Raw genomic sequence first — 27,517 nt, forward strand, 5'->3', positions numbered from 1 at the left:
CTAGGCAGACCATGTTTACAGCTTTACACCCTGCAAACTGGGTGCTCCTTTTACCAGTCTCGGAAGAATGGGAGGCTGAGTCAACCTCCAGCCAGGGCTACCTGAGACCGACTTCCGTTGGAGAGCAGAGCTTGGCCTGCAGTTTGGAAGCTGGTCATCCTGGGCCCTGGGGGGCGGGGGGCTCTTCTCCAGAGCCAGTGGGCAGGGTGTGGGGCAATGGGTTGCCCACTCCATGTGGGGGGGGGATTCCTGGAGATTTGGCATTGGAATTTGAAGAGGGTAGAGAACTTAGCAGGGGAGGGATGTGTGGCCATAAAGTCCCCCCTCTGAAGTTGCCTTTTCCCTTCAGGGGAACTGAACGCTGTTGCCTGAGGGATCTACCAGATGATCTCCAGATCCCCCCTGGAGGTTGGCAACCGCCTACCAGGGACGCTGCCTGCGCCCTTCCCAGCCAGGTATCCTCAGCTGGCAAAGAGGGAGAAGAAGAAAAAGAGTTAGAAGGGAAGGGGAAATGGGGGAGGGGGGGTTGGGGGAGGGGCGTGCATGAAGAGGCAGAGCGGAAAGCTCCGGCGGGCTGGCTGGCATGGCTGCTGATGCCCGGCTGGGGAGGGGGGGCTGGGAAGGAGGGATGCTCAGTCCCGGGCTGCCCCCGCCCGCCCGCCCGCCCGCCCGCGCGCTCCAATCCTCTCCCCCGCCGGCTGCGTTCACGCGCCAGGATTTGCCCGGCGGATTTCCCCGCCGTCTTTTCGCTGCCAGCTCTAAGGCCGTCCGTCCGTTCGTCCGCCCGCCCGCCCGCCCGTCCATCGGGCGCCCCCCGTCCGGCTGGGCAGAAGGAGGGGCGCGCCGGAGATGCCGGGCAGAGACCCCGCCGGATCTGCAGGGAAGGCGACGGCCGCCGGGCAGCCCGGCTGGGTCAGGTAAGTCTCTCAGCCCCAAAGAGGGATGCAGGGACGGGAAGCGAGAGATCCTCTGAGCTTAAGCAGAGCGCGTGCGCTCCGGTTGCCCCTGGACGAGATTCAGTGCCGGTTGGGGGAGCATCTCTCGGTTGGCAGACAAGGGCGGGCGGGGGCTCGGCTGTGCCTGCCTGGGAGCACCGACCTCCCCACCTCGAGGGGATGGAACTGCACTCTGCACGTGCTTTGAGCTCTGGCACGCAGAACGCCTCCCAGGACGAGGCAAGAGACGCGAATCGCCTAGAAGTGTGCGGGGCGGGGCGGGGGGGGGGGAGAACAGCTGCACCTGTTGAAATCCCACCTTCTGCCCCACAATTTAAAAATACGCTGGCTCCGTCTGCCTTTGTCAGAACCGGAAGGATGGCTGGAAAGTGGGTAAAAGGGACTCTGCAAGTCGAAAGGAGGGGAAACCCCAGGCGAGAGGGAGAGTGCAGAAATATTATTATTATTATTATGAATAACAATAACATTAAGGATGGCCAAAATGGAGGCCCACAGGGACCCGATCCACCGGGTGTAGTTCTGGACAGTCTCCATGGAGATACTCTCGTGATTCAATTTTTTAAAAAAATTCTTACCTAAAACAGTTTAACAACACAGATCGGGACAGAAAAGATAAGTCAGGACGGATATACTTGTGATCAGGACTCCCAATTTCATCTGCATCAAGTATTAATTCTGAAAGATGTACCTCTTGGTCTTTGTCAATCCCTAGGTGAAGTTGCATCTGTACAGGCATTACTGATAAATTAATTAACACTGTCCTTTTCTCTAGTAAATCGCATTCTAGAAGTCTGTTAACCTTCAAAGCCGCCAGCTCAGTTTTCTTGTTTATCTATATTATCTATTCCAGATTTCCAGTTGTCCAAAAATGTGCTTAAGTTCCTTGCTTTAAGCAATGAAATGAACGTAGCCATCTCTGCTCACTCTAGTGGTGCCTTCACCCGCCAGGCTTCAATTGTAGGGACAGCGGGAGTTTTCCGTGTTTGTGCATATATTATTCTTGCCCCTGTTGTCACATATAAAAACAAAGTCCCGTGTTCTCTTTCCAAAGTCCCATCCATGAATCCCAGCAAAAAAGCCTCCGGCCTCCATTGTACATCCATCTTTAAAACCCTTCGGATTATTGAATGTATTAATCTCCGAAATTCTCTAACCTTATTACTAGTCCAGCATGGAGATGCTCTCGACCAGCTCCCATTCATTTCAACGAGGTTTCCCCAGGAGAACTTTACACACCCAGTAGGACTTAGCATGGGAGGAGGGGGTGTTTGGCTAGTCCTGAAACAGATGCCTTTTCCACAAAGACCCGAGCCCAGTCGCCGGTTTTCCCCACAGAGGTGTTTGGCACCGCTTGGGCACCCAGAACAGAAAGAGGTTTGGGGCAGGATTTACATCTAGTGTTTCCTTCTTGAGCCAGCGTGGTAGAGTAGTTAAGAGCAGGTGGATTCCAATCTTGAGAACCGGGTTTGGTTCCCCACTCCTCCACATGAGAGGCAGACTCTTATCTGGTGCGTTGAATTTGTTTCCCCGCTCCTACACAGGATGCCTGCTGGGTGACCTCGGACTAGCCACAGTTCTCTCAGAACTCTCTCAGCCCCACCTACCTCACAAGGTGCTTGCAGTGGGGAGAGGAAGGGAGAAGGCGTTTGCAAGCTGCCCTGAGCATCCTTGCAGGAGAGAAAGGCGGGATATGAATCTGCCCCCTGCTTCGATTTCTCTGTCTCTGCCCCAGACAGATGTCTGGAGGGGCTGCAGCTCAGTGGTCTCGGAGCATCTGCTTGGCATTTAGAAGGTCCCAGGTTCCATCCCCGGCATCTCCAGTGGGGATAAGGAGGAAGGGGGTGTGGAAGGAGGAGAAGGAGTTTGGATTTATAGCCCTCCTTTCTCCCCTGTAAAGAAACTCAACAAGGCTGACAAACTCCTTTCCCTTCCTCTCCCCACCTTGTGAGGCAGGTGGGGCCGAGAGAGTTCTGAGAGAACTGCGACTGGCCCACGGTCACCAGCAGGAACCTCGGAGTGGGGAATCAAACCTGGTTCTCCAGAGTAGCGTCCATTGCTCTTAACCATTCTACCATGCTGGCCACTTCTAATCCGAGCAGTAGACAGTACTCGTTCAGTGGACCAAAGAGGTCAGTCTATACCAGCTTCATGTGTTCAGTTTGCCTAAGAAGGGTGGACACAGGAATCCTTCTTTCTCCTTCGCACTTCGCAGATATGCAAACGGAAGGAGAAAGGGGTAAAGGGTTTCTGTGATGCTGCCACCCAACAGACAACCTCCTAACACTTTTGTGTGTTTACACATCTGACCCAAGGCAGAAAATGGAACAGGGCTCACCCCAGATAGCAAATCGGATCAAAAGCCAGTCTACGGAGGGCAGCAGAGCAGAAGTAACACTGAGTGGTCAGGCCCCGCCCCAACGGCAGGGTGAGCCCAACCGCATGATGGGAATCCAAACAGGATAGCGATCTCTTCAGGGGTGCTGCCAAAGCAATGCACAAAATCTCAGAGATGTGCACCAAGAGCTCATGCAGAGAATTCGGGTGTGGCTGTCTAGCCCAATCTCCTCTGCAACTTTGTAAGGGGTCCCCTGGGGTGGGGGCATGCCTCTGAGATCATGTGGCATAGTCAGTGTGTGTGTGTGTGTGTGTGTGTGTGTGTGTGTGTGTGTGTGTGTGTGCGTGTGCGTGTGCGCGCGCGCGCACGCCAAAACCTCAAACTTGATTCAGTACTCCACCCAGAGCCAATGCAGCTGGCGGAGCACCATTGAATGTGCCTCCACTGGATCAGGCCAGATCAGGCCCAAGGGTAGCCCTGCAAAGAGCAAGGTGTAGTAGTCCAATCTAGACATGGTCGTTGCATGAATCGCTGTAGCTAGGTCAGTTTGGCAGCGCTCCAGAAAGAGCACTGTGACTTTCAAACTTGACTGGATCAGTATGGCCCTACCTGGCCTCTTATGGCATCTGCTTCAGGCCTGGTGGGTCACCCTGAGCATCTTCTGAGAGTGCCACCCAACTTCACCACTCCATTCCCTTTCGTCGCCATGGCTAGTAGTAGCCACTGAAAGACCTCTCTCCCATGCATCTGCTAATCTGGCATGCAAAGCCAGTGTGGTGAAGAGTGGTGGACTCTAATCTGGAAAACCGGGGTTTGACTTTCCCTCCTCCACATGAGTGGCAGATTCTTATCTGGTGAACAGGATTTGTTTCCCCGTTCCTCCACATGAAGCCTCTGGGTGACCTTGGCCCAGTCACAGTTCTCTCTGAACTCTCTCAGCCCCACCTTCCTCACAAGGTGTCTGTTGTGGGGAGAGGAAGGGAAAGGAGTTTGTAGACCACCTTGAGACTCCTTACAGGAGAGAAAGGCGAGGTATATGCCCCAAACTCTCTTTCTTCTTCTATAAGGCAGATTCATGTGGAAGATTCAGACCTCTAAAATGAGATACCCGTGCTTTCGCTTTCGCTCTCTTCGGCTAGAAAGATCAGGAGAGCCAGACCGACGGCTGGCATAAATCACCCCTGTACTACACGTTATCATCCAGATGTATGAATGAGGTGATCTTGTTCAGGGTCCGCCACGTGGCTTGTCAGAATGGGACTGGCCCAATGCCCACAGCATCATAACGTGCCCTTGCTCCTCCCCCCCCCTTCTGGCTACCTAATGTGTTCGCTCCCTCTGAGGGTCTAAGACTGTGGGGGTATCCCTTCTCCTCCCCTCTCCCCGCATTTCAACCTGCGCAACCAGTCATCTTAATCCTGTTTGAGAGGAAAGGACCCTCGAGCTCCTACCCCGCCCTCCAGACTGATCCCCAGAGATGCGCTCGCTACCCGCTGGCTGATGCACGCAGCTATTATCCCAGCCCAGCTTTGGCACCAATCCCTTTTCGCCGCGGAGGGAGGCATGCCCCTTTGAGCTTTAATCGGCTGCTGTTCAGCTGCAGTCGGAGCACCAGAAAAAGGTAAATAAATCACATGCTGCAGCGCTCAAAATGATGATCCGATATTTGTGGCTGTCGGCCTGGGCCGGCAACTGCTGCCATCTTTTTGTCCATGGACGTCTGGGACCCCGTGTCGCCTGCTCTGGCTGGCATCAGCGCCCCAGAAAGAGGCAAGCACATGATGCTCAGATCGCAAAAGCTACTAAGGGTTGTGCTTGTGTAACCTCTAACTGTGGGTTCTGTGGGGCAGAACTTGGAAGGAGTTGCAAAGAACTAAATTTTAAAACAAAATGGTTTACTTCCTTAACAAATAACACTTTTAACATTAACATTTAACATTAACAATTTACAGTCCTTCTAGGTTGCATTTCAAGTCCTTATCTTGACAATCTACTGATAAATGCCAAGTCCAATTCTTCCTGCTGGTGGTTGGCTTATGAAGACTTCAGAGGCTTGGTGAATGGGATCCAAGATGATGAAGGTCCCCAAACGAACTCCCATCAACTACATACATAGCAAGCCCTGAAACAATAAATTCTAACATTTACAAATATAGCAAAAATAAACAACTCCCTTCCCACTAGTTCCCAACAACTTTGCAGTTACCTTAAACAAGGTGTTAAGAGCTTATAAAGAATCAATTCAAGGTCCCAGCCTGGTAGCCTTGCTTCCTCCAACTTCACCAATTTTTGCAGCCTTCTGCTGCTTTGAGTCTCCACCCCTTTCTGGGTCAACCCATTCTGAACATAGGGGTTACACTTTGATTGTGGGAGGCAAGAAATATCATGGCTGCTGTGCAGAAGAAGGGAACGGCGAACCACCTCCGTTAGTGTCTCGCACTGAAAACTCTACTGGTTTGCCATCAGTGCGCTGCGACTTGGCAGCACTTTACACACACAGCTCTCTCTACCTGAGATCTTTGGAGGTTTTGAGAATTAAACCTCCTCCCTGAACAGCAAGTGCTCTGCGGCCTTTTGTGCATGTTTGGGGTCAAACCTACATAGCCTTTGGGTCAGATTCTCAATTGTGCACATGTTTGCCCTCTTCAGAACTCACCACGCCCCAGATCAGAAAAGTTCACATATTCCAATTTCCCCTCGCCTGTGCAGGAAAAGTGGAGCAGAGCAGTCTGCGTCGTGCTTCCTTCGGCTTCTCTGCTCCTCCCTGCCTTCCCCTGCTCAGTCCTGCTGGTATTTCCGAGGGATCAATAAGGCCCCTTTTAGTTTTTTAATCAAAACACTTTTGATCTATCTCAGGAGCAATAAATCCAAGGGATGACCATTCAAAAAAATTAAGAAGCAGGAAGCAAACCACCACCCCAACCCGGACACATTCTCCTCAGGGAGTAGGCAAAATGGCAGCTGGGCTCAGGAAAACAGCGGGCAGCTTCTCGTGCGTAAACACGGAAATGCAGGGAGGCCCCACTGCAAAGTGCACAGCCCCGCTGGAAGCCGTAAGAGCACTAAGGGCCGGCTGCTGAACTATGTCTCCCTTCTCTTCCCTCCAAGCCAGCCATATGTCCAGCGTTTCCCAGATGCACCCAAGAGCACCATTGACTCCCCAATAAACCCATTTGTCTCTAAGGGGCCCGCCAGACTATCGCTTTAAGCCTTTTGAAACTGCGACGAGTGAGACAAAATGTCCAAGTGCTGACAGGGGGAATCGCATCATCTGGACGCAAATGCCGTGGCATCAGGCGCATGCCTGACATGCTAATAACTAACCGGGGAAGGATGGGGGGCAAGAGCAGTGGGTGCGCAGCAACTCACCAGCGTGGTACGTTAGTGGATTGAGACAAGGAAGTTTGCCACACTGGGGTTCAGTTGCCCGGAGGTTCGCGACAGGGGCCTCAGACGATCGAAACAGTTATGTGGTCCAGTTGCAACCAGCTGAATTTCTGTTTGCTTAGCTGAATAGCGTTATTGGAATTCTTCCTGACAATTTCACAAATGCGTTTTGGGGAGTTAGTAATAATAATATTAATAGCAATAATAATAATAATAATAATAATAATAATAATAATAATAATAATAATAATAGCGTATAATAATATCATAATAATAATAATAATAATAATAATAATAATAATAATAATGCCGCACGTAATAATAATGCGTAATGCGTAATGCAGCCATATGCGTAATAATAATACGTAATACGTAATAATAATATGCGTATGTATGCGTAATAATGCATGTACGTATCATGTCACGTATGCACATGTCATGTCTGCATGTCTGCATGCGTACATGCATTATGCGTATGCGTAATGCATGTACGCGTATCGTAATAATAATACGTAATGCGTATGCATATGCATGTAATAATATGTATACGTATCACGTATGCGTATGCGTATATGTAATAATGGTATGCATGCGTAATAAATAATAATATGCATGTCACGTAATGCGCATGTCACGTAATGCATACGTATGCGTATGCGTATGCGTATGCGTATGCGTATGCGTGTACGCATTACGTGGTAATGCGTATGCGTAATGCGCATGCGTAATAATAATAATATGCGTAATGCATGCACGTAATGCGTAGCGTATGTCAATACGTAATGCATATGCGTATGCGTATGCGCATGTACATGCGTATGCGTAATGCGTAATGCGTATGCGTATGCGTATGCGTAATAATAATGTACGTAATACGCCATGCACATGTACGTATGCAATGCATATACGTATGCATATGCATGTACGCGTAATAATAATATATATGCGTATGCATATGCACGTATGCGTATATATATGCGTTGACATATCACGTATACGCATATACGTAATACATACATACATACGTACATGCGTAATGCATACATACGCATGCGTACATACGTATGCGTAATACGTAATGCATATGCACGTATGCATGCATATGCATATGCATATACGCATGCGTAATACGTACATACGTATGCGTATGCGTATGCATATGCGTATGCATATGCATATGCGTAATGTAATACATACGTATGCACATGCACATGTGCGTAATACGTAATACGTAATACGTATGCGTAATACGTATGCACGTAATACGTATGCGTAATATACGTATGCCGCGCAATACGTATGCATGCCGCGTACGTATGCAGCATGCGTAATACGCATATACGTATATGTCATATACGTATGCATGTACATGTCATGGCACGTAATAATACGTAATACGTAATGCATGCCTTATGCATATGCGTAATAATATGCGTATGCATGTATGCAGCAATACGCGTAATACGTATGCATGTATACGTATGTATATGCATGCATATGCATGCGTATGCGTATGCATATGCATGCACATGCATATGCGTATACGTATGCGTATGCACGTATGCGTATGTATATGCACATGTACATGTCTGCATATGCGTATACATGTAATAATAATACATACGCTAATACTAATACATACATGCACATATACATATACGTATGCATACATGCACATATACATGTATATGTATATATACATGTCATATGCATGTCACATATGCATATGCATATACGTATGCATATGCATATACACATACACATATGCACATGCACATACGTATACATATGCATATGCATATACGTACATACATATGCACATGTATACATATGTATATGCATATGCATGTACATGTACGTATACGTAATGCATATGCATATGCACGTATGCGTATGCATGTATGTATATGCATACATACATACATATGCATATGCATATGTATATGCATATGCATGCACATATGCACCATGTCTATACTCACTCTATATACATATATATATATATACATATACACATATACATATACATATACATATACACATATACATATACACATATACATATACATATACATATACACATATACATATACACATACACATACATATACATATACATATACATATACATATACACATATACATATATATATATACATATACATATACACATATACATATACATATATATACATATACATATACATATACATATACACATATACATATACATATACATATACATATACATATACACATATACATATATGTATGCTCACATGTCTGTCTCTCTGTCTGTCTCTGTCTGTCTGTCTCTGTCTGTCTGTCTCTGTCTGTCTGTCTCTGTCTGTCTGTCTCTGTCTGTCTGTCTCTGTCTGTCTGTCTCTGTCTGTCTGTCTGTCTGTCTGTCTGTCTCTGTCTGTCTGTCTCTGTCTGTCTCTCTCATGATTGATTGATTGATTGTATTGATTCAATGTTTTCCAAGGTTGACAGGTGTGACCAGTCGGAAAGCTGAACAAAGCCCAGATACAGAAATGTGGGAGGAAAAAGTCAGATTCTCTGCTTCTGTGATGGCCAAATCTTGGATTCTTGTAGTGGAGGGATCAAGACAATGTGTTTGGTTGAGGTTATGGAACATGGAACAAAATGTGTGGATCGGGATGGGAGTCCATCTGGTCCAGCTCTCTGCTTTCTTTCATGGCTGACCCACATGAGTTAGCCAGGAGCTCACATGCAGGAGGTGAAAGCAATGGCCTTCTGCTGCTGCTGCTGCTCCTGAGCACCTGGTCTGCTAAGGCATTTGCAATCTCAGATCAAAGAGGATCAAGATTGGTAGCCAAAGATCGACTTCTCCTTCATAAATCTGTCCAAGCCCCTTTTAAAGCTATCCAGGTTAGCGGCCATCACCACCTCCTGTGGCAGCATATTCCAAACACCAATCACACGTTGCGTGAAGAAGCGTTTCCTTTTATTAGTCCTAATTCTTCCCCACAGCATTTTCAATGTATGCCCCCTGGTTCTAGTATTGTGAGAAAGAGAGAAATAGACAATAGAGAAGTGGGAATTATATTTTTTAATATGTGGATGAACTGTTTCACGTGGGTGAATTTTTAAATATGTGGACGAATACTTAAAAATAACAACAACACGAATACTACACTGATCTATGACAACATCCCGGGCGGCCTACGGGTGAGGCTCAAATTGTACTGAAAGGCCGACAACAGCCAGCTAAAGATCTGGCAGCTGTGAAATCAATCAAGACTAGTGGAGATTTGAATCTAATTTTACAGAGGAACTAAATGAATAGGTTAATATATTATTGGGTTAGCAGTCAAGGCTATAAGTAATTGTTTATTTGATGCACACCAGTGGGTGTTAATTAAATAATTAAATAGCAGAACATTAGATAAAATAAGTTAGATGAAAGGGCCTCTCTCACATTTGTATCATATCTATATTTAATTGAACATTAAGATCCATGGAATTGTTTTGTTTGTTGTATGGTTTAATGGTTTTTCGATAATTTTCTATTTTGCTGTGTGTTTATATAGGGATAAAAAAAATCAATTAAAATATTTTTAAAAGTTGCAACCAACTTATGGCGATCCCCGTGTGAAGCAGAGGTGGTTTGCCATTGCTTCCTTCTGCAGAGCCTTCCTTGGTGTTAAGAACATAAGAACATAAGAACAAGCCAGCTGGATCAGACCAAAGTCCATCTAGTCCAGCTCTCTGCTACTCGCAGTGGCCCACCAGGTGCCTTTGGGAGCTCACATGTAGGATGTGAACGCAATGGCCTTCTGCGGCTGTTGCTCCTGATCACCTGGTCTGTTAAGGCATTTGCAATCTCAGATCAAGGAGGATCAAGATTGGTAGCCATAAATCGACTTCTCCTCCATAAATCTGTCCAAGCCCCTTTTAAAGCTATCCAGGTTAGTGGCCATCACCACCTCCTGTGGCAGCATATTCCAAACACCAATCACACTTCTCCCTTCTATGTACTGAGCCTGCTTAGCTTTCGAGATCTGATGATATTGACCTCTTTACCATAGTATTCCATATCCTGCATGAATACTCATGCTACTGGCTCATGCTGAACCAGACTCTTGGCCCAGGAAAGTCAGTACTGTCACTCAGACGGGCAGTGGCTCTCCAGGGTCCCAGGCAGAGTCTTTCACATTGCTTAATACCTGGTCCTTTTAGTTGGAGATGCTGGAGGTTGAACCCAGGACCTTTGGCAAGCAAAGCAGACACTCTGAGCCACATCCCTCTCCAAATCTGTGAACACGACTTCTGTACAAGAGTTCCTTCATGTGCTCCAGCCCAATCTCATCAGATGGTGGAAGCTAATCAGGGTTGGCCCTGGTCGTACTTGGACTGGGGACCTCCAAGAAAACCCGGGATCACTATGGAGAGGCAGGCAACGGGAAACCACCTCTGCTCATCTCGTGTGTAAATCTGCCTGGCCTGAACTAGCCCAGTCTCAATAGATCTTGGAAGCTGAGCAAGGTCAGCCCTGGTTAGTGTAGTGCAGTGGTGGCGAACCTATGGCACGGGTGCCAGAGGTGGCACTCAGAGCCCTCTCTGTGGGCACGCGGACACAGAGTTCATCATGTGGGAGGGGGTGGAAAATCACACCCCCCCACACACACATCTAGGCTGGCCTGGGCTTGATCCTTTACCTGGGAGTAAGCTCGGTTGCTGGCAATGGGGCTTGCTTCTGAGTAGACCCTCCTAGGATCATGATTCACCCATTTGAAGTGTTGCACGGTTGCTTCACCAAGCTTACTCCTGAGTAACGCGTGCCTTGGAGCCAACCATTTTTTTCTAAACTAAAACCTCAGTATTCAGGTTAAATTGCCGTGCTGGCACTTTGTGATAAATAAGTGGGTTTTAGGTTGCAATTTGGGCACTTGGTCTCGAAGAGGTTGGCCATCACTGGTGTAGTGGACGGGAAACCTCCAAGAAAACCCGGGATCACTATGCAGAGGCAGGCAATGGGAAACCATCTCTGCTCTGCTCTTTTCATCACTACAGTCATTGCTCAGAAGAATTGTACTGGGGAAAAAATGGTTTCCAGGTCTTGAAGACTGGGAAGCCCAGCAGGCTAAATATGAGAGGGAAAAGTTGGTTTGTTTGGGCACAAAGGTTGTTAAGTCAAAGACAAATAAACATTTGCAAAGCAGGACTGCTGCAGACACTCACTCTGCACTCGGTCCCAATATACTGTCCTATTTTTTTAAAAAAATGCCAAGAAAGCACTTTGGGGTGTGAGTTCATAGGACAGGATTGCACAGCCCCCTAACTGTAATTCAAAAACATGACATAATATTAACTAAAATAAAAAATTTCCCAAAAAAGGATTGGGAGCGGCTGCGGTGCACATCCGTAATGGTGTGGTTCAGATCTCCAGCAAATACACCCATGAAACTGTTTTGCTCCCAGCAGAGACCGTAGCCATTAAAGTGCAGCCTGATGAAAGCACCGCATCCCCTAAAGATGAACGACTGCAGCTTGAATGCCTGGGAAATGGGGCATCATCTTAACAAAAGCCATGCCTGGAGGGAGGACGTATGAATTGGACCCCAAAGCATTTTCCTGCTGCAAACCTCTGAAGCCGCAGAGAACGCCTGTTTTCTTCCCTCTCTGCTCCACCTCACAATTTGCGTTATTTCAGCACATGCTTCCCGCTTCTCCCAAAGATTCTGTCTAAAAAGACTAGCTCCTGATTAAGCCCTCCCCCCCTCCCCCCCCACTGCATACATGCACTGAGCTCATTCCCCTTTCAAACCTTGGCCCTCGGATTGCCAACTCTGGGTGGGAAAATACCTGGAAATATTGGGAAGGAGGTGTTTGACTGTGTGTTTAGTGAAGACCTCGATGTCTATCGCGGATTCAAGCAATTTATTTATTTATTTATTAGATTTTAAACCGCCCACCCCCGAAGGGCTCTGGGCGGTGTACAGCAATGTAACACTCCTCACACACACGCAATCTGCTCGGCGGGTCTGTTCTTCCTCGTCCTGATTGGCTGTTGTGTTGTGTTGGGACGGGAACTTTTTAAAAACTTCTTTTTTTGCGCAGCTATGTTGTTACGTAGATGCGTAGGCAGAATTTCCCCGCCTTCTGATTGGCTGTTGTGCTGGAGCGGGAACACTACTCCGCCCCTGATTGAAAATTCATGTCATTCTCGTTTTTACATTCGAACGGAGCCACGCATAAACAATTTATCAAAATCATTATACCGTAGTTTCCTATTTATGTTCCTTCGTAGCCACGCCCAGCACAGTACAAAAAAAGGTTGGGTGTGCTCTGCGCACAGCCTGCTGCACTCTGATTCGCTGGAAGGTTTGAAGGGCAGGAAGAATAAGCTGCGTCTGTCCCCTGTTTCTCCCCACCGATCCAGCTTCGGAGCATGATTGGGGAAAAAGGTGCACTTCAATGCAGGTTCTGAAAAAACGTGGGATGGGGGGGGGGGGAGTGTGTGCCAGAACCGGGATGAATCCGTGTTCGGCACTTAAGTGGTGAGGAGTTCTTGCTGAAACCAATTGGCCATGCTGGCAGGGGCTAATGGGAATTGTAGTCCATAACATCTGGAGTGCCAAAGGTTTGCCATCACTGTCTTAAGGGATGACTTGCATGTGTGAATGGGCCATCGCAGATCTAACAAGACAGACAGAATGGCCAATAATGGCTCTTGCCCTGTTCTGTCACAAAAGTCACGCCAGAAGTGCTCTCACTTTCAGCAGAGGAAGCAAGAAGCACAGGGGGCAGGCAAGAGGAAGGGGATCAGGCAGTGGCGTGGGGATGGGGTGGGGGGGAATAGCGCCTGAGGCAAAAGACAAGAAATCTTGCCCTGACCGTTTCCTCTCTTAGCGCGCTACAGGGATGAAGCTGCCATTTCCTCCATTTCCTCTGTAATCTGGAGGTCCGTGGTAATTCTGGGAAAACTCCAGGTTCCCTCCTGGAAGTTGGAAACCCTGGGTAGATCCTCTCACTGTAAGCCTGTTTTCTTCCAATTCCCAGGCTGTGAGCGTTACAGGATCCCAGCAAGACGCACCATGAACTCTGCCAATTTCCCCCTGTTTTGGATATGGTCGCTGTGGACCTTGGGCCCGACCCCATGCGGGGTTTATGGCCACCAAGCGACGCAGCCACACTCGATCAGGATCGAAGGGGACATCACGCTAGGGGGACTGTTCCCTGTGCACTCCCGTGGCCCGGCTGGAGTGCCCTGCGGCGAAGTGAAGAAAGAGAAGGGGATACACCGGATGGAAGCCATGCTCTACGCTCTGGACCAGATCAATAGTGACCCCGACCTCCTTCCCAACATGACGCTGGGAGCCCGCATCCTGGATACCTGCTCTCGTGACACCTACGCCTTGGAGCAGTCGCTGACTTTTGTCCAGGCGCTCATCCAGAAGGACACGTCCGACGTGCGCTGCTCCAACGGTGAGCCGCCCATCATTTCCAAACCTGAGCGCGTCGTTGCTGTCATCGGGGCCTCAGCCAGCTCTGTCTCTATCATGGTGGCCAACGTTCTTCGCCTTTTTGCTGTGAGTAACAGGGAAAGACCTTGCAAGCAACGCTTCCAGGTGGCAACAATGGGTTGGCTGTGTGGGTTCTTCATACTGGGCGACAGAGGTCATTAGAGCAGAGGACAGTATGGACTTATCGGGAGGGGGAGAGTGGTGTAATAGTTGGAGTAGGACAGGGAACCCCAACCAAGTGTTTTTAGGAGGAGTTTCAGGCCAGGTAGGGCATTTGCCAAGATTCTGGACTGTTAAAGACCTGATCAGCAGTGGCGTAGGAGGTTAAGAGCTCGTGTATCTAATCTGGAGGAACCGGGTTTGATTCCCAGCTCTGCCGCCTGAGCTGTGGAGGCTTATCTGGGGAATTCAGATTAGCCTGTACACTCCCACACACACCAGCTGGGTGACCTTGGGCTAGTCACAGCTTCTCGGAGCTCTCTCAGCCCCACCTACCTCACAGGGTGTTTGTTGTGAGGGGGAAGGGCAAGGAGATTGTAAGCCCCTTTGAGTCTCCTGCAGGGGAGAAAGGGGGGATATAAATCCAAACTCTTCTTCTTCATCGGCTGTGCATGTTTTAAAAAATGTTTCTTTGGCAGTAGCTACCACCACACCACAGTGATCTGCTCTGTATTACTGAAATTAAGCTGTGGCAACCATTTTGTGGCTGGCTCTGCCCCTTGTGGCAGCCATTGCTGTGTCCACCATGACATGTCAGAATTCCAAACATGCCTGCAGCCTTAAAAAGGTTGGGGACCCCTGGAGTAGGATCTGTCAGATCCAGATTCAAATCCCCCTTCAGTTATAAAATCTTACTGAGGTGTCTTGACTGAGGGCCAGAGTAGATATGACGGTTGTCGTAGCCTCCCTATACAGTTGCCAACTCCAGGCTGGGAATTCCCATAGAGCCGGGGGGGGGGTGGAGTCTGGGAAGCACTGGGACCTTGGTGAGACGTAATGCCATAGGCTCCACCCTCCAAAGGAACAAGGAACAAATATCTGTCATCTGCAGATCAGTTGTAATTCTGGGCAATTTTCAGGCCCCACCTGGAGGTTGGGAACCCTGCTTCTCTATGGGAACTGACCGTGGTTGAGACCACGGCCAGAGGGAGAAGTTCCTGCCTCCCCATCGGCATTACGGTATTTCCTCAAATCAAAATGGTGCCCAGGGTGCTATTTGGTCGGAAATAGCCCCTCCTCCCTCTGTGCCCTGGTCCAGACCAGAATTGGACCCTGTAGCACTTTTGCAGGGATGGGCATTGCTCATAGGGCAACAGCAACTAACATATGGCTGCCCATCCTTGTGGGCCATCGTGTCTAGCTTGGCCTTCAGTCATTCTTTCTTTCTCAGTCTAAAGTTCTTCTCAGGATAAAATGGGAAAGGGAGAATCATGGACGGCACCCTCAGCCATTTAGAGGAAGAGAGGGATTAACATGTACTAGCCTGATGATGATGATTTCACCCATAAACTTGAGAAAGGGGGGAAACTGTGTGTGCCAATGGTGTATGTTTGTACAACATTGGTACACAAATGTGGGAGAATGAATAGAAAGTGATATTTGGGGAAACAGCGGGGGGATTTACAGGTCTGCTACTTATTTATATATATGATTTCTCGCCCAAACTAGATATATATTCTCATTCTCTCTCTCTCTCTCTCTCTCTCTCTCTCCCTCCCTCCCTCCCTCCCTCCCTCTCTCTCTCTCTCTCTCTCTCTATCTATCTATCTATCTCTGGGTGCACTAAAATCCTATAAAATTGAGTAAGGCACATATGTGATCTTACACCCTAGTGGTCTGTTTAAATTAAAAATATGCTAGTATGTTCTAAAACCAAGGCTTGGGCAGGGCTCTTTTGGGAAGGAGTTTCACAGTGGGAAGATGGGGGAGAACTGTTTAAGGACCAGCCCCCCAAAAGGCTGTGGTCCATTTGCTCAGATTTCACTGTTTGATAAATGGAAAACATACTGAGCCCAGCCTGCATAAAAAGATACTAAGGAGCAACGGATGGGGTTAAATGGTACCCAAGTGCCTCTGGATGATCGGGGATGAACTAGATAGGACAGAGGATAACATTTCTGACAGTTTTCTCGTGTGTGTGTGTGTGTGTGTGTGTGTGTGTGTGTGTGTGTGTGTGTGAGGTAGCTCTATGGTGTGTGAGGTAGCTCTATACATTGAGGGTGCAGATATACGTTGAAGGTACTTTTCTGGGAGCTCTATACATTGAGGGTACTTTTCTATTCAAACAAACCTTTAATGGCAGAAACAAAGTAATACCAATATACAGTGGAACCTCGGTTATCGTTGCCGTCAGTTTTCGTCGGTTTCGGTTTTTGTTGGGCTGTTGTGCGAAAAAATTGACTCAGTTGTCATCGATCACCTCGGTTTTCGTCAGCTTTTGCCTGTCAATTCCACGTCAATAAATGGCATACATGGTACAAGGTACATGGTACCTCAGTTTTCGTTGGTTTCAGTTTTCGCCGACTGCTGCCGAACTGATTACTGATGAAAACCGAGGTACCAAGATGGATTAAAACTGAGTGGCTAAAACTAATACATAGATTTATCTCTGTGACCAAAGACTTTATATAAAAACTTGGCAACTCTGTGGTATATGGATGGTGATCACTCTGCAAATGCAATACTGTATCCCTATCTGATTTCACTGGTTTCCTTTTCAAAATAGCTTTGAGAAAAAAAGAGCGAAGATCCACTGAGTCATTGCAGTGAAGAAGCACATGTTCTGTCATTTCAGGCCGACCGGCAGTACAGGAACTCTGCTCTCCCATGGAATGTTATGGTATCTACCCCTTGTTTGAGCAGTTGATAGTATGTTCAGTCAAGCTAGCATAAAAAAATCTGTGAAGATGAGGAGTGGTCAAGTTGCTCATGTATTTAGGCATAAGGCCCAGTAAAGGTGTCAGAATGCCATACGACCAATGAGCAGCTGCCCTTCAATATCAAAGGCTTCGCTGTTTCAGAACCCTGAATGCTTGTCTTTCGTCTAACAGGAGAAGTTGCTCAAATGGGATTCCTATGTTTTTAATTTGGCTGAAAATTGTAGTGTGCCAAATAGAGTTAAAATGGTCACTTAGCAGGAAGTATGTCAAGTTGCTCGAAGATACTCTGAAGTGAAGGCGAAGCCAAAATTTAAACACTGAAAGCCAAACCCGAGAGGAGATCATATTAACTCCAGTTTCTAAGCAAAGGACTTGGTATGTTACCGGGTTTGGAAGACCCAGTAAGTGACGGAAAACAAAACAGAAAAACATAAAGTAACTGGGGCAGTAGTTTAGACTGAAAAACTTTCATCACAGCTGGAAAAAACTGTCTGCCTTTGGTGTAAAAAAATCTTGATATTGCGAGCACTTTGGTTTGGGTTGTATTTAAAGCCGTGTGGATGTGAGAGGACCATTTCAGAAAGTGATTCCTAGATATCTAAATGAGTAAACCTGTTCAATTGACATGCCATTTATTTTCCATGTGCAAAGTTTTTTTGACTTAGAGAAGTTTTGACTTGTAATTTATCAACAATGTATTGTTTCCACAATACATAGTGAAAGCTTGAAGAAGTCTTCATAAGCCCACCTTGGACCGGGACAATAAAACTGCATCGTCTGCATAGAGAAGCAGATAGGTTGTCCTTTGTCCCAGAATAGGTGCATGGTTATTGATCAGGGACAGATAAGAGGCAAGATCATTTAGACAGAGGTTAAACAAAAAGGGAGCTAAATTGCATCCTTGCTTAACTCCTCTGTTGGAAATTATTGATAAAGTTCAATGGCCAATGCGATCATACCGAACTTGACAAGTCGTGGAGGAATATAGTTGGCGAATAAGAAACAATAATTTCTGATCTATACCGAACGTTGTCAGTTTGTTCCAAAGCTGTTCTCTGGGGACAGAATCAAATGCACGTTTCAAGCCCAAGAAGGCTGTCCGGGAGCGGCGAGCCCCCCCCTCCCAGACTTACCGCCGCCGCTGGCCACGGACTCGATGGCCGCCTCGCCGCCACGCCCGACGCCTCCCCAGCGGCTGGATTGGGCGGCCGAGGGCTTCGGGCGGCGGCAGACAGTCAGGGCGGGAGAGCCCTCCGGCGGCGCGGCGCTGGACGCTCCGGCGGGCTCCGGCCCGCCCGCCGTACTAAGCCTGTTACAGTATCCAAAATACCTGTCACATCTTGAGAGCAGACAAGTAGATCAAACTGATCTAATCTGACAGCTGCTCCTCCCAGCACTTTGTCAGAACCAGCTGAAACCAGTCAGCTGTTCTTGGTTATGATTGGTTACTTGTTATATAAAAGCAGTGCTTGCTTACCAGCACTAGCTCTTAGGGTTTACCTGTTGCTGCAGGGCATGCTGCCCGTTTGCTGTTGGAGTTCCTGTATGCACTGTAAATATCTGCACTGGTGATAAAGTTTTTCCTCACAGTTAAACTTCTGTGTGCAGTGGTAATTGCTTTCAGCTGTGCTCAGCCAGTGCTTAGCCGCACCTTGCTGGCCTCTGTAGCAGGCTTTCTCTTGCGTAAATTCAACTCTGTGACAAAGCCTCCATGCAGCCAGTCCTGGCTCGGAGGGGGAGGCAGCGACCGGGGACGGCCGGACGGGCTCGCCCCGGCGACAAGGGAGCGACGCCCCGCAGCGCTTCAGCGCTGCCGCCAAGGGACTTGCTGGCCGGCCGCTCCCCAGGAGGGAGCCTCGCGGGACTTTCGCGGCTCGGCCCACCGACGGCGCCGGCGATGCGGCCCTCCCGGGCTCGTCCGGCATGACAGGGCGGGCCCGGAGGTCTGGAGGAAGGCAGAGCCGGCAAGGAGAGGGCCCTTTAAGGAGTGTGGGAGGCGGCGAGGGGATAAAAGGAGAAGAACAGCAGCAGCTGGGAGAGTTGTGGGACAGGAGGCAGAAGGAAGGGTGTGCAGAGAGGGGCTGGAGAGCGGAAGGAGAAGGAGAGGTTGGGAAGGGCCAGCTGAGGGACAGGAGGGGAGTGGGGGAGGCCTGTGGAGAGAACCAGGCCCCCCAGTTCTGTGACAGGGAGACTTGTGGAGCAAACAAGCTCCCTCGGGGAAACAAAGGGGAGTCCTGTGGGAGGAACAGGCTCTCCAAGGGGAACTGTGTGGAGAGGCCAGGCGGGCCCTGAGGGGGTTTAGGCCCCACTGTTTGACCACCCCTCCCTAGAACAGGGGTGAGGCCGGGAACAAGAACCCCGGGTAGGGTTTGGAGGGAAGGCATCAGGGCTCCCCCGCGGTACTCTGGAGGGGGACCCTGACAAAGGCTATGAAAAGCCCCCCTCCTTGGGGGAGCTATACTTCTCTGTTAGGTGATATAAGATCAAACAGTGGTCGAGAGCGGATTTACCGGTGGCGTATCCTATCTGCTCTGGGCCCAACACTGAGGAGGACCATGTAGTTAGGTGTGCCATAAGATACCTTGCATATTGCTTACTGGCCACAGAGAGTAGACTGATTGGCCGATAGTTGGATGGATTCAGTGGATCACCTGATGGCCCAGGTCCAAGACTCAGGGATACATCCACTGTTGTTGATTTGAGTGAACAACGCTGCCAAAATAGGGGGCCAAAAATCTGGAAATCTCTTAAAGAGTTCTGGTGGAAGGCCATCTGGGTCTGGCGCTTCCCCCTGTTTTAAATTAGATATGAGGGCGACTACCTCGTCACAACTAACTGGAGACCACCCAGGTAAATCCTTAGCTGTTAAGATTGCATTTGGAGCATTCAGAAGCTGTGGGTCACATTAGATGGCTGTAGAGTGTGCTCTCCATGCTTCAGCTGAAATCTGTGAGCTAACAGCTGTATGGGACTCACCGACGCTATTAATGATGCGCCAGAAACTTCTGCTATCACTTGAATTACAGGCTTGGTGAAGATTATTCCAAATCTTCATAAGATGTAATTTTCTTTTAGCCTTTAGAAGATCCTGGTAAGATTTCTTGGCTGCTAGATACTCCTTTGATAGCACCTCATTTCCTGTAAGTTCACAGGAGTGAAATAGTTTCCATAACTTCTTACGTCTGCATTCTTCATCAAACCAGGTAGATATTTTTGGCAGTTGAGGAGATTTATGTACTGATAGATCAGCTGAACACTGTGTGATGAAATAAGAGAGCAGTTCATTGTATGTTTGACACGCATCCTTTCTTTCTCAACAGCTGTCAGACTTTTGGGTAAATGAGCCGTCCGATCTTCAGAAATCAGCTAAGCAACGTTAGATTCAGTTTCTTGGGTCCAACGGAGGCTCAACATCCTGAACTGACTAACTTGGTAAACAGTCATTTGTTCATCTTAGTAGGAATGGGGAATGCTCGCTTTCAGTTCTAGCCATTATGGCAAAATGATATCTGTTGCCCATCAGTCCAAGCAAAATAATTACATAATCAATCACGCTAGCCCAGTGATGGCGAACCTATGGCACGGGTGCCAGAGGTGGCACTCGGAGTCCTCTCTGTGGGCACGCACACAGAGTTTGTCATGGGGGGTGGAAAAAAGCCCCCAACACACACACATCTAGGGTGGCCTGGGCCACTGAGCACGACGTGCGTGTACCGCGGTGAGCAGGGAGGACTCAGCTGGCGGGCCTGGTGCCTGTGCTCCATGTGGCTGCTGCCTGAGGGGGGGGGGGGCGCAGAGGAGGCAGAGATGCTAGAGAGGCACAGAGCAGTGTGCGCAGGACTTGCTGAACGCGAGAGCAGGCTGGCCCCTGCTCGAGCGGGTGGGGCGGAGGAAGAGGGAGCCAACCGTTTTTTTCTAAACTAAAACCCCAACATTCAGGTTAAATTGCCGGGTTGGCACTTTGTGATAAATAACTGGGATTTGGGTTGCAATTTGGGCACTCGGTCTTAAAAAGGTTCGCCATCACTGCGCTAGCCCCTCGTGTGGGTCTAAACGTGAATTTTCCCGGACAATCGAAAGGGGGAAGACCATTCAGGATGACCCTGTTCAATGGCAAGGAAAGGTCAATCAGATGCAGAGCTGCTTGATTTAAAGTGTGGCCTCTGGGCAGCCTGCATTGAGACAAGATTTCGGACTGAATTTCATGTAGGTTTAAACCACATCTTTGACCTAGATCACTCTTGGAACTAGATCATTCTCACCAATCCTGGCATGACAACAGGCATCCGGGGATATTCCTGCTCGGCTTGCCTCTTACCAGTCGGCTTGCCTCTTGCACATAAGAACATAAGAACTAGCCACAGGTGGCAAGTGGACATTTACAAGCAAAAATTTCAAATTGGCCCGCAAGATCAGTAAAACTTGGGCCAGAGGCAGGCATGGGTTTAAAACTACAGAGGTTATCTCCGAGTTGAGGGAGAGTAAAGTTAGTAGGGTCCCTTAACATCACTGGGACCCCTCCTCATTTTTTGGAAGAGGGTGGTATATGGGTCTGGTGGGCCCTATTTTAGAATGTACTTGTTTTAAGATTTTTATGTTTTTTGTATGATTTTGTGTTGTTCACCGCCCTGAGCCCTCCGGGGATAGGGCGGTATAGCAAGTTTCATAAATAATAAATAATAATAATAATAAATAAAATACAGATGCCAGCTCTCATATGCCCCTTGGCTTTAAGCCTAAAAGCTGGAATTGGAGAGAGGCAAAACCCGCAAGATGAACATCGCCACTAGCCCACGTCTCTTGTAATAGAATGATGTTGAAGCTAGATAAGACTTTCATTATATCGGAGTCACTTATATGATGGCACCACCCTGATATATTCCAAGAGAGGATGCTATGATTGTTGTTGGAACTTAGTCAATCTGCATATTGGATTTCATCCAGAGCTTTGGTGGCATCATGAAAAACACAGTTATTCTCACAGAATTTCAATTTTAAATGAGAACTATTAGTCCATTCTAAACTCCGTTTGGCTGTATTAGAGTGAGGCATGACATTGGAAGCAGTTAAACTCACGTTGTTCGCTTACGTCAGCACCGGATGTTCAGTAACGTCCTCTCCCTGTTGTAAATTCACCAACTCTTTGAGATCTCTAAACACCTGGTCAAGACGTTCAATATGTTCATTCTGACTCCTGCCGCCCTGGGTGGTCTCGATTACATTAATGTTGCCCTGACGATTCAATCATTCCTCCTTCAGCAAGGTGATCACACTATGAGTTTACCTCTACTGATAGCTCGGTGTCAAGATCCATAAACAGGGGTTCATCAATGTTCCCTTCTGGAATGATGGGCACTGGTGGGTTCTCATCTCCCGTGCCTTCACTAAAATCAGTCACATTGCTTATCTCATCAATCCTGACATGTGGCTTATGGACTGGAGATAAGCAGTGCATTGCAGAGTCCTTAAAAACTCTGTGTACAAGAATGCTGTAAGCGTTCAGAAACCTCGGTCTCCTGAGAACGAAATGCGGAACCAAGGGTTTGTGAAAAGTCAGGACGAGTCTCGTGCTAGAGTTTTTCTGAAGATATTCTACACCTTTTCTGTCCTGGAACAACAGAGAGGAATTCACCAAGCCAAGTATTTTCAAATATGAGGTCACAGCATTTGAGAGGAAGAGGGTTCCGGTTCAATTTTTTTCAGTCCCACCAATCTAAAAGACTGAGGAGTTGACAGGAGTCCAGCTGTTTGGGGACAGTCCAGTCACGCATAAAAACACAGCCAGGCTCTGGTTGCCAGCTCTGGGGTAGGAAATACCTGCAGGTTTGGTGGGTGGAGCCTGAGGGGGGCACGATTTGGGGAGGGGACGGACTTCAATGAGGTATGATGCCATAGAGCAGAGTTGGCGAACCTATGGCATGCATGCCAGAGGTGGCACTCAGAGCCCTCTCTGTGGGCACGTGGGCACAGAGTTCGTCATGTGGGGGGGTGGAAAATCCCCCCACAAACACACACACAACTAGGCTGGCCTGGGCTGTTGGGCACGACGTACGTGCACCGCTGCAAACAGGGAGGACTCGGCTGGTGGGTGTCAGTCTCTGACGAAAGAAACAGTACCTTGTAGAGAACAGAGGTTTATTCATACATCCAGAAAGTAGCTTGGAAAAGCCAGAATTGCCTTTTCCGCGCGTAAACATCAGTAATATGACATGTGAAGATACCCCTCCCCCCATGAGAACAGACTATGAAATATGCAGTCAGTTTGATAAGAGCAAAAAGTCCGTCGGAGCTGACCTTGGCCAGCACCTGCTGGTATGAGCTGCAAGAAATGACACACAGGATACAATTCCCATCCCCCTGTAGGCCCAAGGTGCTAAGCAGCCCCAGCACCCCAAAAGCATCCTGGCAGTGGGCCTGGTGCCTGTGCTCCGGATGGCTGCTGCCCGAGGGGGAGGGCAGAGGCAGTGGAGGCGGAGATGTTAGAGAGGCGCAGAGTGGTGCACGCGGGCCCTGCTGGAGGCTAGAGCAGGCTGGCCCCTGCTCGAGCGGGTGGGGTGAAGGCGCTGGAGCAGCACAGGGCAGAGCGGTGGGTGCACACGGGACCTGCTGGAGGCTGGAGCAGGCTGGCTGCTGCTGTTTGAGGGGTTGGACAAACAAAATGTGTGCCTTTCCAACGCTGAGACCCAAGTTTTTTTGCCAATCGCCTGGGCATATCAAGCCAAGGGTGGAGGAACCGAGATGCATTTAGGATTTTTTTTAAAGCACACAAAGGTCTTCGCTAGAACTGCTTTTCTTTTTCTGTTCCTGTTGCATTTTTGTGGGAAGTCAAATGCTGTGATGACATGTGAAGGAAAAACCACAGATCAGATGGCTGCTTCACCAATTTAGCTTTCCTGAAGTTATCCCACCCCTCGCACAGCATTCTTGCTTAGGATTGCCTTCCTTAACTGCCTTTTTACTTCTATTTTGTGGTGGGGGGGTTATTGGGTTTCGGAAAATGAAAGTTTTACATCCCTCTCTCCCCACACTCCTCCCCCTTCCCCTGCCAGGCCCCCAGTATGATAATAGTGTAATTATTTCAGGGAGATTATTAGCATTAAACCTAAGACCTAGTTTTGGGAAAGCAGTGTAGGCAACCCTGTTAAGCGCTGTTAAACTCCACTGATTTTCATGGGAAGAACTAAAGCATGATCCTTTACCTGGGAGTAAGCTCGTTGATGGCAATTAGACTTGCTTCTGAGTAAACCCATTTGAAGAGTTGCACGGTTGCTTGAAAGCAAAGCCACTGACTACCACCAAGCTTACTCCCAAGTAACGCACACCTCAGAGCCAACCATTTTTTCTAAACTAAAACCTCAGTATTCAGGTTAAATTGCCGTGTTGGCACTTTGCGATAAATAAGTGGATTTTGGGTTGCAATTTGGGCACTCGGTCTCGAAAAGGTTCGCCATCACTGATCTAAGGTTCCAGTGGAGCTGGAAGGCTGTAATATCTGTTATGTCTAAGGTGTATAGTATAAGGTGTATAAGGCATAGAGCTTCAAGCTAAGGTGTTACAGAAAGCGAGGTCCAGATAGAGGACACTGAAGGAGCCAAGAGGAAGCAATGACAAAGTGGACTTTCTTGGAAGAAGTCTCAAGTTTCAAGGTGTTTCAGTCAAGCAATTACTTTATTTTAGTCAGACCCTGGGAGGAGTTAGGGGGTCTTAACTCTGCTAAGCAACAAACCTCTCTTTTTAAAAATCGTTACACCTTGCTTGTGAGTCTCCCACACTGTTCTGGCCGAGTGCAGGGCACCTAAGACTGTTTTACTTGGGGAACAGAACAAAAAGGGTTTGTTAAAGGTGACTTTGAATAGTTAACCATGCATGAGCAATCTTGATAAATTAGGTGAGTGGGCTAAGAAATGGCAAATGCAGTTCAATGCAGCAAAATGCAAAGTGATGCACATAGGGGCAAAAAATCCAAACTTCACATACACGCTACAGGGGTCAGTGCTATCAGTCACAGACCAGGAAAGGGATTTGGACGTCTTAGTTGATAGTTCCATGGGAATGTCAACTCAATGCATGGCAGCTGTGAAAAAGGCAAACTCTATGCTGGGGATCATTAGGAAAGGAATTGATAATAAAACTGCAAAGATTGTCATGCCCTTATATAAAGCCGTGGTGCGACTGCACTTGGAGTACTGTGTTCAGTTCTGGTCGCCACATCTCAAAAAGGATATTGAAGAGATAGAAAAAGTGCAGAGAAGGGCAACGAGGATGATTGAAGGATTGGAGCACCTTCCTTATGAGGAGAGGCTGCAGCGTTTGGGACTCTTTAGTTTGGAGAGGAGACGTCTGAGGGGGGATATGATTGAAGTCTATAAAATTATGCATGGGGTAGGAAAATATTTGACAGGAGAGACATTTTTCTCTCTTCACAATACTCGAACCAGGGGGCATCCATTGAAAATGCTGGGGGGAAGAATTAGGACTAATAAAAGGAAACACTTCTTCACGCAACGTGTGATTGGTGTTTGGAATATGCTGCCACAAGAGGTGGTGATGGCCACTAACCTGGATAGCTTTAAAAGGGGCTTGGACAGATTTATGGAGGAGAAGTCGATCTCTGGCTACCAATCTTGATCTTCCTTGATCTCAGATTGCAAATGCCTTAGCAGACCAGGTGCTCAGGAACAGCAGCAGCAGAAGGCCATTGCTTTCACACCCTGCATGTGAACTCCCAAAGGCACCTGGTGGGCCACTGCGAGTAGCAGAATGCTGGACTAGATGGACTCTGGTCTGATCCAGCAGGCTCTTTCTTATGTTCTTATGTTCTTAATGGGTAGCAAACTTCTCTTGAAACTTCTGCTTCATCCGCTTCACCTGTGCTTTCAAAAGCTGGGGAGAAAATCCACCGTTCCCCGAGCCTTAATACCCCGTGCCATTGGGACGAGTATATCAGGATTCAGTGGTGCAGCAAAATCTGCGTTAGGTGATCTGGCCACAGAAACGGGCACTGCAAAAGACGGCGCTAACGGCCCTGCGGTTGATAACTCCAGGCTGGCGAAGTTCTTGGAGATTTGGGGATGGAACTGGGGAAGGCAGAGATCACAGGAAAGCGTAATGCCACAGACTCCACGCTCCCAAGCAGTTACTTTCTCCAGGAAAATTGATTTCTGTTGCCTAAAGATCCACTGTAATTCCAGCAGAGCTCTAGGCCTACCTGGAGCTTGGTGACTTTGGCCACCTGGGATACTGTCAGGAGGCCTGTTAGATTTGGGGATTTGCTTATGCTGCTTTCTGTATGATGGGGGTGGTGGTGGAATGGGTTAATGCATTACTGTCTGCCTTTTGACTGTTTCTCGTATGTGATTTCACTTCCCAGGCCAAGGTCAGTGGCTGGGCATCTTCACTGTTATCTTTCTTACAGTTACTTTTAGGTGCACTTTCCCAGGATGGGGGGGTGCAAGCTGTTTTAATTACTGGATTTTGCACGGGCAAATCAGTTCTGGCTTTGTCCAGGGAAAATCCACATCTCTGAATAAACTACTGTTCTATACATGAGTTTGTTTCAGTTTTGGGGGATTCTGACAGATACATGCCAGGGACGGGGAAATCAATCTGCCCCTCTGCGATTTCAGGAGCTGTGTTCAGATTCAGCAGCTCAAGGGGATCCTAAAGAGCCCACGTCAACACACAAGTAAACCCATCTGCCTTAAACCCATTCAACCACACAGACATAGCTGAAATGACTAGCCGGCACGCTTGTGCCGAGTGGCCACAGCCTCGCGCACACACCAGCTTCAGTCATTCCTGACTGGAGCTACTGTTCATTTCACTAAAACCCCTCTAATCCGTGTCTCTAATCGCTTTAATGGGTCTTCTCACAGACCTGAAGAGGGCAGGAAATAGAGATTCGGGGACAGGGGGAAAGGGATGGTTTGGTTTTACCTCAGGGATCAGAGTTTAGAAGGCGTACCTTGCTTTATAGCCAGAGGAGGGATTGGAGGGGGACCCAAGATTCATCCTCGCTGGAGCGACCAGGAATTGAGCCAGGGAGTGGTGCCAATCAGAAAGATAAGGAGAGGGCTGTGAAGCTGTAAAAGACAACTAGGACAATCGGTTTCAGAGCCAGCATGGTGTAACAGTTAGGAGTGGCGGACTTTGCTCTTGAGAACCAGTTTCAATTCCCCACTCCTACACATGAAGCCAGCTGGGTGATTTTGGCTAGTCACAGTTCTCTCAGAACTCTTTCAACTTTACCTGCCTCACAAGGTTTCTATTGTGGGGAGGAGAAGGCAAATGTAAGCTGCTTTGAGACTCCTTTAAGGTAAAGAAAAGCAAGGGAATTAAAAACCAATCCTTCTTCCTCCATCCACTGTAATGTCCTCTTTGATCTACGGTCAGTGTGAATTCCTTGGGCTGGATTGCCAGTTCTGGGTTGGGAAATACCTGGAGGCTTCGGGGATAGAACCTGGGGGGTGG

General features: G+C 48.1%; 1 protein-coding gene across 2 annotated transcripts in view; it reads left to right on the plus strand.

Annotated features, from left to right (window-relative positions):
- Positions 1 to 631: 631 nt before the first annotated feature.
- Positions 632 to 27,517, plus strand: part of LOC125429788 (metabotropic glutamate receptor 6-like) — a 58,348-nt gene continuing 31,462 nt past the window's right edge. Inside the window, exons 1-2 of one of the 2 annotated variants that reach the window (XM_048491246.1) lie at positions 632 to 917; positions 13,705 to 14,234. In XM_048491246.1, coding sequence (XP_048347203.1) covers positions 13,740 to 14,234 — 495 coding nt within the window. In that variant the 5' untranslated portion in view covers positions 632 to 917; positions 13,705 to 13,739. The remainder of the gene's footprint in view (positions 918 to 13,704; positions 14,235 to 27,517) is intronic. The other variant, XM_048491247.1, reaches the window with a different exon arrangement.

This window comes from Sphaerodactylus townsendi, linkage group LG03, assembly GCF_021028975.2.
Source record: "Sphaerodactylus townsendi isolate TG3544 linkage group LG03, MPM_Stown_v2.3, whole genome shotgun sequence".
Taxonomy (NCBI): Eukaryota; Metazoa; Chordata; class Lepidosauria; order Squamata; family Sphaerodactylidae; genus Sphaerodactylus; species Sphaerodactylus townsendi.